This window comes from Anastrepha ludens, chromosome 6 (genome assembly GCF_028408465.1).
Source record: "Anastrepha ludens isolate Willacy chromosome 6, idAnaLude1.1, whole genome shotgun sequence".
Lineage (NCBI taxonomy): Eukaryota > Metazoa > Arthropoda > Insecta > Diptera > Tephritidae > Anastrepha > Anastrepha ludens.
Genome location: NC_071502.1, coordinates 68146157 through 68160091, shown reverse-complemented (window position 1 = coordinate 68160091; position 13935 = coordinate 68146157). Strand labels below are relative to the sequence as shown.

The window sequence follows — 13935 nt, the reverse complement described above, 5'->3', positions numbered from 1 at the left end:
GTTAGTCAAAGTAGAACTGCACGAATCAAGTTTATACGCATACACAACAAATTTGGACCCACTTAAAAACGCAAAAAAAACTTTATTTCTGAAAGATCAATGGGAAAACTTTAAGAATAAAGCTTCATAACAAGTAAGACGAAACCTATTCAAATTCTTATATCTATGGCTTCTGAGGTAGATTTAAGAACATATAAATTTTATTCGCAGCCATATAATTTTTTATAGACTGGTTCCACGGTTACCTTTTTATGTTCTTCTTAGGCTTAAAATAATGGAAAATATGAATTTTAAGAAAACCACAGAAACAGGGAAAAATCGTAATCAAGATTGTTCGTAAAGTTCGTAGCTTATTTTACCTCCAATACTGAAGGCTGGTTTAACTATAGTGAAATTTTTTAAACTGAGGTAAAGCCTGTACAAAATTAGGCATTCAGACTTAGATTAACTGTAAAACTAGCTCTGAAAACCTGGTCCTAAGTCCATACGAAATTTTATATTGATAGCCCGAAGCAAGCAGATGTCATTTCAAATCATAAGTTTCATTTTATTGTTGATATTTTCATAAAGAGAATTTGAGTATTATAATGTTAAAGGTTGCCCAATAAACATTTTTCAGCATTACTGGTATAATTGTATTATGACATAGTAACAGCTCTGCAACAATTCACAAGGAACAATTGTCAGAAGCACATGCAACCCTGTAGAGGACATCTCTATTTTTATTTTTGAATCAGACCAGTATGAGCTAAGATTATCTAAGTGGATCACAACGCAACAAGTCTAGAATATAGAATAAATTGTGCACATATACATATGCACGTGCATAGGTTTGTACACAAAGGTTTGTTTATTTTCTCTACTGACGTCACTCGATTGTCAAATTCACCAAAAATGTGTTCTACATCTTGACATGTAAATATACTTGTTGTGAAGTCGCCTTCTATGGACTTACCTTGTCACTCACTTTCAAAAATGATAGAATACAAGGTTGCGCCATCCGAATTCGTTGCGACGTCATCTCTTCAATAAGAAGAAAATAAGTGAAAGCAATGGAAACTACCGGTTTTCGGTCTCTTTCCTTTATCATAATCATCCAATTTTGGTTTTGACTAATAATACGTTCACATATGCATTAATCACCTATAAATGCACCAAATTAATCTACCCGTTCACATATGGCAGATTACCTGCAAAATTGACAATCAGCTGTCAATACTACTTTGAGAGGTTTTTTCTTCATAGAAATTATTTTGGTGGAATATTCGGTGTATTTAGTTTCTTAAATTATTATTAACGATATGAAGAAAATTCAAAGAGAAGGAATAGCTAATTTAATTGCGCAATTGGCGCAAGCAATAAACAGTTGGAGCTAATAATAAACAGTTGGAGGAAATCCGTATGCGACGTTTACTGAGGTTGCAAAAAATTATGGCAGCAATGCGAATGGGATATTCTATATTACATTTTATAATAAGTAATAAGAGGGCAAAACGTTTATGGACACACGCTTTTTTCTGTAAAATGAATCCATAATTAATAATATTTAACAAAAATTTTATTAGAATTATGTTTACAGACCTATTTTCTTTGCCGGCATCCATTTCATTTAGTTTTTATTTTGATGTTTCTCCTTACATTCGTAATAATATTTATTTAACACAGAAAACACAGCGTTGTATGTCAAAAAGTATCGTTATTATCTAGGATTATTTTATAATCTCAGATTTTGGCAGAGAAATTTTGTATGGGAAATCGCGCTTTTTAATTACGGGTCTTGAGTTAAGCGCGAAAAAGTAGATCATCTACTTATATGTGAACGTATTATAACTTGTTTACTAAATAAAATAAAATTATTTTGAGTAATATATTGTATATATACAGTCGACTCTCGTTAATTCAAAATTCGAGGGACTCTTAAAATATTACGAATTATCGAGTGTTTGAATTATTAAATGCTTCGAAATTTTTGAGAGAAAATAAATAAAACCTCGAATTATCAAGTGTTTTTATTTAACTGCTAATGTTTTACATATTCATAATGTGATTTAATTCATCTTTGAAAATAACTCATTTATACGGGTTTGCTACGAAGCACATTGCTGCTGCTCAGATTTTTCAATTATTTTTTTAAGGAGAAAAAGTGCCTGATATGCTGTTTCATCAGTTTCGTTTGGTAGAAAAAAGCTTTGTAAGTTATAGAATTAGGCTCTAGCTACCAAAGGTTTTGATGTATCGTCTTCATCCCATGTCATATCTGTCACAGATAAAATTTCGCCATCGGTTAGTGATCCTGAGACAGCAAAATCTTCATCCACTAGAACATAGTCAGAGAAACTCACACCGCTGATGTCAACTATTGCAACATCGCTTTTCTTCTCACCTCCTACTTTTTAAAAAAATTACTTCTTTTCAGCAATCTTCAAACATTTATACTTTTTAAGACTCATATTTAATATAAATTTTTAATCTGTATACCAAATTTTTCACTTACAACTTGTGCACTGTTTCTAAAAGTATGGGGTTGTTTCTAAAGCAATACAATCTTCGCAATAAAATAAATTGAAATCTTAGTTTTAAATTACTTTTCTGTTCATCACCGATATTACCAACAAGTAATAGTAATAAAAAGCAAAGAAGAAGAAGAAGAAAAGCTGAAGTGGAAACAGGGTCATATATACAAACAAAAGGAAAGGAAATTACTTAATTGTGAAAAGGAATAGTAAGCACAAGCAATAGAAATTGCCAATCTCAAGAAATTATTTGCACACATATACGTACATTAAACCGCAAAAAATCTGCATTTGGAGGTTCATATTCATTTGAATTTTCACAATTTAAACGCGGCAATATTAAAAAAAAAAAGGACTGGTGTACATTGGGATGTTTCATTTTAATTCCCTTCTGTTATATAACACGTTATATACATTTCTTCGATACTGACAAGTACTAAATCCCAAAAATATCGCTATAAAAATATCGGTCAAAAAATATTTCTGTAAAAAGCAAAAGTATCGATTTGGTATCGTATCGTATCGATTCTCGCATTCCTAATTGCGTGAATATTTTCTATTTCTGTAATTTTCACAGTATAATTCACTTTTTTTAATATTATAACTGTATGTGTATAAAGGGAATTTTAAGTTTACAAGCATTTAAAATAAGCAGTTGGTTTACTTTTATTAATTTTGTATGAGCTGGGACACTACAACGGCTATCTTATTAAGCGAAGTGCAGTAGCGTATTTGTTCTGGCTGGTACGCAATGAAAATTTTTTTGTTCAAAACATTTATTTTATATGTGTATGTTCCCTCAGTAGACAATGGCAAACCTCTTATTTTTACCATTGTTACCATGAAAAAGTTGCTCATAAATAAATTATTTGCCGGTCGTAGGCGCATAAACTGTAGGCCCCGCTATTTGTGGAACAACATCAAGACGTTCACCACAAATGGCAAGAGGAGCTTGGCCAAACAAACAAAGAGATGTACGCGCTTATTATATACACATTTATAAAATGTGTTGGCCGCCGTAGTTGAATAGGTGGGTACCTGGCTACAGTTCGGAAGTGCACAGGTTCGAATCTCCGTTCACCAAATGGTAGAAAGTGTTTCTAACAGCGGTCGCTCCGGCAGGCAATGGCAAACGTCCGAGCGTATTTCTGCCATGAAAAAGCTCCTCATAAAGAATCATTTGCCGTTCGGAGGCGGCTTGAAACTATAGGTCTCTCTATTTGTGGAGAAACATCAAGACGCACACCACAAATAGAAGGATGAGCTCGGCTAAACACCCAATAAAGGGTATAAGAGAAAATTTTATATTAATTTCATAAAGCACACGCTTAAATGATAACAATTAAGTTTAATTAATTAATTACATTATGTAAGTTTCAATCGCATGAACTAATGGTTGCAAATCCAAGTTTAAATTCTTAGACGATTCTCTATACATATCTAGGTATAGAACAAGTGCCATTAAGCTATTGAAAACCCAGAAATTGTACTCGATGGAGTTAATTACCCCGAGTTGAAAATATGGGGGCTATTAAAGGCCAAAGAGCGAATACTAATTTTCTGCTAAGTGTCCTTTGACTGCATTTAAAAAAAAACCTCATCAGCCAAGTCCAACTTTTCATACGTTATCCACGTTATTTTCGCGTAGAGACGATAAAACCAAAAATTTAAAACAGTATAAAAATATGTGCATATGCATATGTACACACATACATATGTTGCATATTATGCATATAGAATTAAATATACAATTTTGTCTTCCTGCAAAAATAAATGTTGCTCATCTTACTTTTTACTTGGTTAATTATTTTTGACATTTAAAACTCTCCCATTTTTTACTTGCATAACAAATTATATGAATTTAAACAGCGTAATTAAGTCTACCAATACCTTTTTTGGTTTTCGGTGGCTTAACAGGTCTTATTCTAGACCTGTTACGATTCTCTATGGCTAGCACGATTTTACAATAGCATGAATTGCATAAATCTTGCCCATGAAAGTGTAATAGTGGAAGAGTACATTGCCCGCCACAAGCTCAAAATAAAATAATAATAAAACAATATACATGGGTTTCGGTTGAATTTTGTTATCCTATCGCATGGAATGTAACCGTGCACCGTGCAAAGGTTTTGCAGGACTAATAGCGCTTCCTATTCTCGTAGCAATGTTACATTTATTTCATACTCTGCCAGGATTGTCTGATTTTTGTGATCTTTTCTCAGCTTATTCATTTTGTCGTGTGTGCTTTTGTTAGAGTGAAAAATTTTGTACCGTATACAAAATCTGAGGTGATCGACGTTCATCTGATTTTAACTAATCTGCTTACGTTAAAATAGTTATGCGAAGATTTAAAATGTTAAAAAATGTGTGAGTAAATCGTTCTCTTTTATTATATCCAATATATAATTTGCGGAGTATGAAATATGCAACACTTTCGCGGTGCGCTTTTTTAGCATGTTTCGAGTAAATAAAACACTAAGGAAATCCCCTATTGATTCTGTTCACGTCAAGGTTGCGCACTATTTCTATGTTAACTTGTTTTACTTAAAGTTTTCACTATAGATTTTATAAAATTCTTCTACTTTGTTTATTGTATGGGAACATGCTTGTAAACATCTGGTTTACTTACTAGTAAATGTAAGCAAACATTTTTCCTGTGAAAACTTTGAACTTCCCCTTCAAATGAAAAATAACTATACGCTGTCAATTTCCTCTTCCTTGCGACATTTTTGTGTACGAAAGCATGAAAATTGTTTGTAACAATTGTTACCAATTGTCAAACATACGTGAATACGACTATTACTATTTCGTTAATTTCATCATAAGAAAATCTACTTAAACTAAAATGTCAAAAATATTGGAATCTTTTTTTTTCTTAAAGAAATCAAATAACGTCAGTAGAAATTCAGAGATTATCACAAAGCAGTCCGTTGCTTCGAAATTTTTGGAGGCATGTCGTCTGGAGGAGCAGGGTCCTCGGCAACTGGCGCACCAGCCAACGACTTTTTTGGCTGGGATTTGCTATACAAGACAATTGAAAAAAATGTCGCGAAGAAATCCGATGTGTTGGTAGCATTAGTACACTTCTTGCTTGTGAAACAATACAAGATGCAATGTGTTGGCATTGGTGAGGATGTAAGTAATTTACAATTGGATATTAATATAAGTATACAAATCTAATTTTACATTTATATTAATACAAGAAAACTATATCGCCTGAGGATGTTGGTTCTGAATTATTACCCGACGGTTGGAACGAAAGGGGCATTAGATATGCTTTGCGTTATTTGCACAATGGTCGATTGTATCTTTTAATAGGACACAATACAGAAGATTTTACAACTTTCAATTTGCTTGATGTAAAAGACAACAAGGTGACCAATATAACTTTAAGCCCCCAGGAATGGGTTAAACAACTCAAAGGACCGCTAAACACACTGATGCCTGAGGCGTCGCTGATATTAAATCGTTACCGTAAAGAATTCATTGATCCGGTAACTAAAAACATAAAAACATGTTTTTCTTCTAATTTATCTAATGCATTGGCTTGTACAGGTGTTCACAGGCAATACGCGGGAAGTTACTACACAAACAAGTGTAAATCAGGATTCACGTTCCTCAAATTTCCGAGACCCACTTACAATTGGCGGACCAATGAGACCAATGGCGTAAGTAAGAAATGTTATGCTTTTCATTAAACAACTTGAATTGCCCAGATGCGGATAAAATATGCTTTAATACCCTCGCATTGATATCGATGTTTTTGTAGTAGCATAAAACTTCCGCATAAATGTTTCGTGAATGCTGCTGGAGCGACAGTGCTTGGCCGGATCGTAAATTCGATAACGAAGTGCCTATAGTCGTAGAACCGATTGCCATGGGAGTGTTATTCAAACCCGTGTTATGACTTACCGTTGTTTATTCAGTTTCAAATAATACAACTGAGTATACATGAAAGCACCTGTTTACTTGTGTGTGTGTGTACATCTTTCGAATCAAGCTTTAAAGTTTAAACTTTAAGTTCGCAATGAAGCAAAATAATTAAATTCAAAGCTTTACCTTCCAAGATAAATAATAATGCGACTTTTAATTTCAGCAGTGATTTTTTGCGTTAAAATAAGTGTAAATAACTAGGCCCTTCAGCCGTTCAACAAATTTATTTAATAAGTACAGGTATCTTTTTTATATAGCATTAAATAATAACTTGTAAGCTTTTTATAACTTTACAAAATACAACAATCTTTAGCATTCTAGGGTTAATAGCATGAGAGCGTTCTTTTCATCATAGTATAAACACATCGATGACGACGCTTCACCACGAAATGACGGGAAAATTTCCTTGTCGACAAAAGTCGTCTTAAAGCCAGCTTCTTACATATTTTCAAATCGGCAGTGACAAACAACTTGTTCATAGTGATATATTGTGGTGTAAAAAAGAAAAAATATATAAATCAATTTGCTTAAAGAGCACAATTTTTGTATGCTTTTTTGTTTGATTAAATAACGTTCGATTTGTAAGTGTAGCTCTACATCTGCTCATGGACGCCGGCCAAATTAGAACGAGACTTAAAATTTTGTGCGGTCGTTTAAATAATTGCGTTCATAAGAACATATTTGACAGATGCTGCGTGTCGTCAGCTGTCGTCGATGTGTTTATGCTATTATTGTACGATCTTACAGAGCAACAAACAGTTTGCATAAGTATTTAGCCTCGTCATATTTAATTGCTTTGTTAGTCTCAAGTGCGATCAGTAACAACATTGACATGAAATTTCATCTCGTAATTTTGATTGGCTGTTTTTTAACGTTTGCAGAGTGCGAATAAAGTTTATATCTATAAAAAAAAACCATTCATAAATTTCTAATTTGCTATTGTGTATTTTTTGTTGCAGTTCTTTTCCCATGGAGCCGCGCCCTTTTGGGTTTCCAGACGTTGGACGCGGGGACTTAGATCCTTTGGGTCGTGGTGGCCCTGGTAATCTCTTTCCGATGCCTTCGCGACCCAGTTTTAATTCCGGTTTAAATCCGCGATTCGATCCCGTTGGACCAAACGGACATATTGTGCGAGCAGATCCGAATCCAGATCATCTAGCACCTCCAAATTTTGGCTTTGATTATTATATGTAAAACGAAAGAGAAAGATGGAGAGAAAAGAAAACATTAATACATTTATGATTTAGTTGGATAATAATTATAATGACTGCTCCACGGCTATTTGATCGCTGGTTAGACTCATTTACTTGGTAGACGCAAATTATAATTAAAACTCGTTTTTATCTGGATTACATAAAGGAGATGGAAGGAAATGGCGATAACAAGTGTTTTCAACGTTTCTAACTGATACACAGACTGATAGTAAGAATTAACTTCATTTTAAACGTTGCTAGAGTGAGTCTTAATCATCGATTAAATTGTCCAATATCAATGTAGAAAAAACTAAAATTTTGCGTTGGAAGGCCTTATAAGGCTTTAGTGTTACCTTTCCGAGAGCAAATTCGGTTTATTATTTGAAATTAATCGCAGAAATCGAAGAAATAAATTCTATTTATTATTCAATAAAATAGCTTGGTTTAAAAACAACTGAAGGATAATTATTTAGTTTGTTATGAAATAAGAATTTTTAATAATTGTAGAATAGAATTTTTTTGTACGTTGCTAATCAACTGAATGAAGTGGTGGACCTAAAGTTTTTGAATTATATACATACTAGCTAGTACTGAATATAACAAAATATATGCATATTGAATATACTAAAATTGAAAGATTTATTATATTTAAATGAAAAAGAGTATAAAGCACACGAACAAAGTGGTAAAACAAAAAATTCCAGCACCTTAATCATTTGCTTCTAAAAGTCAAAGTATAACTTAGTTATTTGAAGTATTCACATCTTTTTAAGTCAATTCTGGAAAAATTAGTTTTAACTATATAGCTAAAGCACTTTCTTTAACTGAACATTTTGTTCACCTCAAAGCCAATTTAAATTTGAAATTTGCTCGCATTTGCTTGAACTACATTTTCATTCACACGGCCCTTTATCACTGGAAAAAATAAGTTTGTATATAATATATGTTACTATACTTTCTTCTTCTTCTTGACTGGGGCGATAATCGCTTAAGTGATTTTGGAGGAGTTTAACAAAGCGCTCCTGTCGTTTCTTTCTCGTACGGTACGGTACACTAGACAGGGCTATTTTACTGGGGCAGCAGCCCTTGGTATGGAAAAACCCAAGTCATTCTGGTAATGTAGAACCGGCTGCCATGGGAATATGCTTACCGGTGCTAGTTGGACACACCAAGTGAAGCCAAGTCCTTCTCCACCGAATACTTTTGTGCGTTTGTGGCCATCCGGATGATATGACCCAGCCAACGAAGCTGCTAGATCTTTATTCGCTGCACTTTTTCCATACTCGCCGTCGCCAACGTGCAAAGGTTCAAAAATCTTCAGCAGAATCTCGCTTTCAAACACTCCAATAGATGTCTAATCCGATATTGTCATTGTCCAAGATTTTGCGCACGCGATAGGACTGGCATGATGAGAGCCCTATAAAGTGTTTCTTTTTTTTGTTCGTTGACAAGAGAGATTCTCCGTTGGATTTCCAGGCTGACATTTTTATCGGAGATTTTTCACCCTCGTGTGAGCAAGATCTGGTTCACCGTAAGGTCCCTGTCGAACCCGACGAAGAACAACGACAAGGTGGATATCACCTTCAACGGTTGAACTTCGTCGGATCCGAAGAGATGCGCGAGCTATTTTAGCCGGAAATTCATTCTGCATCCTCCGGTCGACAGATCCAAATGTAGTGTCACTAGACGGCTGCTCAAACTGACATACAACAGTGCGCCACTAGCTTTCTTCATCGATGAGGTTCAGGGGGCCATCAACCATATGAAACCATCCACAGCTATTGGCCCTGACGGACTAAACATGCTGATGTTGAAAAAGCTGGGTCCATTGGGAGTAGAATACCTGACAAGTGGAAATTAGGGAAGGTGGTCCCACTACTGAAACCTGGGAAACCCGTCAGCCAAGGGGAGTCCTATCGTCCGATAATTTTCCTTTCCCCAGTAGTGAAAGATCTTGAAGCCCTTCTACTCCCATTCTTTACGAAACATCTGACTCCAGCATGGCTTCCGAAGAGTGGATAGCACCACTCGAAACTCCACCAGCCACTAGAGGGAGTCTCCCTGGTCTCCTACGTCGACGACTGCACGATAATGGCGTTGGGCAATGACATTGATAGCCTGTGCTCCAAGGTAAACGACTACGTTACCTGCCTTTCTCGCTTCTTCACTGCGAGGAACTTACAACTTTGCCCCACTAAATCCACGGCGACCCTCTTCACCACCTGGACAAAGGAGGTCAAGCTGCAACTTAAGGTGAAAGTCGATCACACACCAATGTGAAGGCATTCCGCACAACACTAACCACCTCTTCACGTGCCCCATCAAACCCACTCATCTAACACTCCTCTCCCTCTGGACCCGACCTGTCGAAACAGCTAGTTTCCTGGGCCTACCGTTAGATGAGCAAGATGAAGACGACCGGTGATTTCACTACACTGACAGGGCAAAGTTACTGCTAGAACAACAACAACAACATCTATTTCAGAGAACTTTTTAGACTATTTTAAAAGACTATTTTGAAAGAAATCACAACAAAATTGGTGGAGGTTTAGCTGAACTACGAGGGCACATACACCTCTATTCACAATAATAGCGGGGTGTTACGCTGATTCTTCATAATTTTTTTTGTTGACAGTGTTAAGCATTTTCTTCTATTTAATGAATGACCAAAATTCAATGGGCTATAAAACTGTATACTCGGAATTTTCCTAAGTGTTCTGATTATAGAGATCGAAGTTTTGATAAAAATTTGCTTATTTTTTTTTAGTTTTTCACAAAGTTTGAAATTTTAAGTTTTGTATGTTATATCTCTTTTGTTGTAGTATAAACTATATTTTTAAACACAGGTGCACACATTTCGAGACTTTCTTTATAAAATGTATAGGTGTACATAAGGTGGTTACACTTCGGAAGTGCACGGATTCGAATCTTCGTGCATGAACATCAAATAATAGAGAACGTTTTTTCTAATAGTGGTCGCCACTCGGCAGGCGAATGTATTTCTGCCATGAAAAAGTTCCTCTTAAAAACTATCTGCCGTTCGGATTCGGTTTAAAACTTAGGTCCCTCAATTTGTGGAAAAATATCAGAGGAATACCATAGATTGGAGGAGCTCGGCTAAACACTCAATAAAGGGTGTAAGCACCAATTATATGTACGAGTATATACTATATATAGCCGTAAAAATGTATATGGCTGCAGTTTCGATAAGAAAAAGTATTCAAGACATGGTTTTTTTTTTTGTGTACCAGACATATGCTCTGATTATTCAAATTAAAAAATATATTTTGCAACTACTGGAATGGAATGCGTTATACTTATATTCACAGGCATATGTTCGTATAAGCAGATATAATGGTGTACATATTCATTTTCAGATGTGTATTAGCATACAGACGTGGAAAAATATTTAAGAACGGTTCCTAAATCTCACTTATTCTATTCTGCAACAAAATCACAAGAAATTAGATAATATGTATAAATTTACCACTTTGTTAGGCTACTGAAGTCCTTAAACCCTATGAATTTGAAACCCTATTTGGAATTCGAGTGATCGATGTGGAACTATTAGTTTTTGGAGTATTGTAACACATTTGATGGCTCATATTACTTTCAATGCGATAAATTCGCCCAATACCCTTTTAATGAGAGGAACTTCAGGTCGCATGCTGTTCATTTGGGCCGACAAAAAAGCTTCTTACCGGGGTAAGGAAATTTCGTCATGTCGGCAGCACTCTTCCTAAGATTCTATTGTGACGAATGGGTAATCGCCCGGAAAATATGAATGCCAGTTTCTCGTGCTTCATTTCGCTTTGGAACATTTCCTATAGGTTTATATGTATAGAACGTACGTATAGAATATATACGTATGGTAAAAAAAATATTGGTTTTGAAATATTTAGTTGTATTGTAGGACAATCCGAACTTTTAAAGCCCTATCGCCGCTTTGCGTAGAGTGAGTGGACAATTTGTTATTTTGGCCATTAGTAAATCATTTTAGCTAAAGAAAATAAATTCAAGAATATAGAAGAGATGTTGTTCTTGTAGCAGCGTAGCCCATATATATACGGCGAATGGCGCTAGAGTGACAAGTCCTTGGTCGGATATAAATCCGGGTTCTTCCGGTAACGTAAAACCGACTGCCGTGTGAATGATACCGAAGAAATCTTTATTTTTACTTGCTCGCCCACTAAAATACCAAAAAAGATAAAATTTTCAAAATTATTGCCCAAATGTTACTTCTACTAAAATTTCAAGGCTGCGCGAACTTTAATATATGTAAGTTATCTTAGCAAATTGTATGCCAGGTCATAGAACCTATAACTGCATAGCACATGAACTTGCTAGAAATGGTACAACCCAAACTATTCAATCGCATAAAGCGTTGATATCCATGCCCCTAGCCACTTGTAAATTACTGATAGACAGAGAAACAATTAAAATAGTAAATACAATACAAAATGGCAAAATCTAACAAAATTAAGCAAATTGACATGGCCGAAACTCAAAAGTGGTCGTACAAAAAGCCTGCGAAACTCAACAAAGAGAATACAAGAACATTGATAGGTGTATTAACCGGTCACTGTCTAGACCGTGCTAGAGTGTTGGGAGTTCCATATATGATTATTGTAGACGCTACTATAATACAGAAGAGGAGGAAACTATTAGACCCCCCCTTTGTGAGCGTGAAGGATTAGCTAGAAGAAGACTTTACACGCTTGGTAGTGCATTTTTAACAGATGTAGCGGATACAGCGCATATTAAACTAATGAATGGTTCGTTTATAAAAGCCACAGGATGGCTTAAAAGGGATCCCATACTGTAAGAAAAAGTTCCAGTGGTATCATAATGGACCTACGACAGGTCCAAGTGTGTCATATTGGCAGCCGCCAGACCGACCTACCTACCTATCATTGCAAATATATTTAAGCACAAAAACTACCATTATAACACCGTATTCAGTAAAATATGTGTACATATTTGTGATTGTATCGTTCTTGCGTTTTTTTCAACGGCTGTATGTATGCATGTTATTATAAATATATACTTGTATATGAAAATGCGATATCTGCATGCGCTCTGCTCACTTGATCAAGAGTCATAATAATACAAAATAAAAAATATACGTAGGTGAACTTTGACCCCAGTACGAAGCCATTTCAATACTGAGAATAGCACATTTCGATATGAAGGGTCTTTCAAAATATGCGTCTAGATGTTATTTTAAAATAAAGCGTGTAAAAATGTATATTCTATCATCATTTAAATGTCCACCATGAGTCCGTCTACAGCTAAAATGTGCCAAACAATCGATTCATGAATGCTTAATTGTTGAAAATGTTGAGATATCGATGTTGAAGGTTGTTCAGTAACACTGCGATACAGCAGTAATATTCTCAGCAGAACGTCTGCCAATCCTTTCTTCGACAGAACCAGTTTCTTGAAAGTTGTTTACCAACTTTTGAATTGTCGATTCAGTCGAATGATTATTTCAACAAAAAAATCACGTATTAAGCGATATGTTGTTCTTAAAGATCGACCTTTTTCATAATAAGTTTCTATAATTTTAATTTCATAATTATTCTACTTGACAAATGTCAAAGATATATAAAAAAGTTGCCGCCTGCTAATTATTCGTTACTGATATCTAGGCGTCACTTTTGAAAGACCTTTTACGAGTAGGTTTGTTGTGTGGTGAAGAACTGGAAATATCAGAATATCTCCTGCGTCACTGTGAAGCGATGACTAAAACCAAATATCACTTATCATGCTTTTTTGGGGAATTTTCATGCTGTTACAACAATAACAACAGCCACTCTTCTAGCCGAATGGGTTGGTGCGTGACTACCATTCGGAATTCACAGAGAGAACGTAGGTGCGAATCTCGGTGAAACACCAAATTAAGAAACACATTTTTCAAATAGCGGTCGCCTCTCGGTAGGCAGTGGCAAACCTCCGAGAGTATTTTTGCCATGAAAAAGCTCCTCATAAAAATATCTGCCGTTCGGAGTCGACTTGAAACTGTAGGTCGCTTCATTTGTGGAACAACATCAAGACGCACACCACAAATAGGAGGAGGAGCTCGGCCAAACCCCCAAAAAGGTCAATATATATATATAATTATAATATGTATACATATATAATTATCAAATATATATATATAATTATAATATATATATATATATATATATACATATATACTCTATATATATACTCTTAGGGCTTGAAGTTAATAAGATAACTGATATTTCGTAGAAGAGAATGTAAGGCTTCTGGCAGTAAAGAAGCGGGAAATC

The 13935-nt window shown here is 35.1% G+C and overlaps 1 protein-coding gene across 2 annotated transcripts; it reads left to right on the top strand.

The window, feature by feature from the left end:
- Window positions 1-44: 44 nt before the first annotated feature.
- On the top strand, window positions 45-8093 carry LOC128868295 (proteasome inhibitor PI31 subunit-like). Of its 2 annotated transcripts, none has more exons than XM_054110208.1 (5): window positions 45-133; window positions 5395-5648; window positions 5717-6007; window positions 6069-6181; window positions 7406-8093. In XM_054110208.1, the coding sequence occupies exons 2-5, from the start codon at window positions 5466-5468 to the stop codon at window positions 7638-7640; spliced, it is 822 nt and encodes a 273-aa protein (XP_053966183.1). In that variant the 5' UTR covers window positions 45-133; window positions 5395-5465; the 3' UTR covers window positions 7641-8093. The 2 variants fall into 2 exon arrangements, with proteins under 2 accessions (XP_053966183.1, XP_053966182.1); XM_054110207.1 differs by lacking the exon at window positions 45-133 and adding an exon at window positions 3025-3257.
- The last annotated feature ends 5842 nt before the right edge of the window (window positions 8094-13935 follow it).

What these genes read in the sequence shown, in the direction of transcription:
- LOC128868295 (XM_054110208.1), top strand. Translation starts at nt 5,466, where the DNA reads ATGTCGTCTGGAGGAGCAGGGTCCTCGGCAACTGGCGCACCAGCCAAC. An exon ending in GTAAAGAATTCATTGATCCG is followed by an intron (nt 6,008 to 6,068) that starts GTAACTAAAAAC and finishes TGGCTTGTACAG; the next exon opens with GTGTTCACAGGCAATACGCG. An exon ending in GGACCAATGAGACCAATGGC is followed by an intron (nt 6,182 to 7,405) that starts GTAAGTAAGAAA and finishes TTTTTGTTGCAG; the next exon opens with TTCTTTTCCCATGGAGCCGC.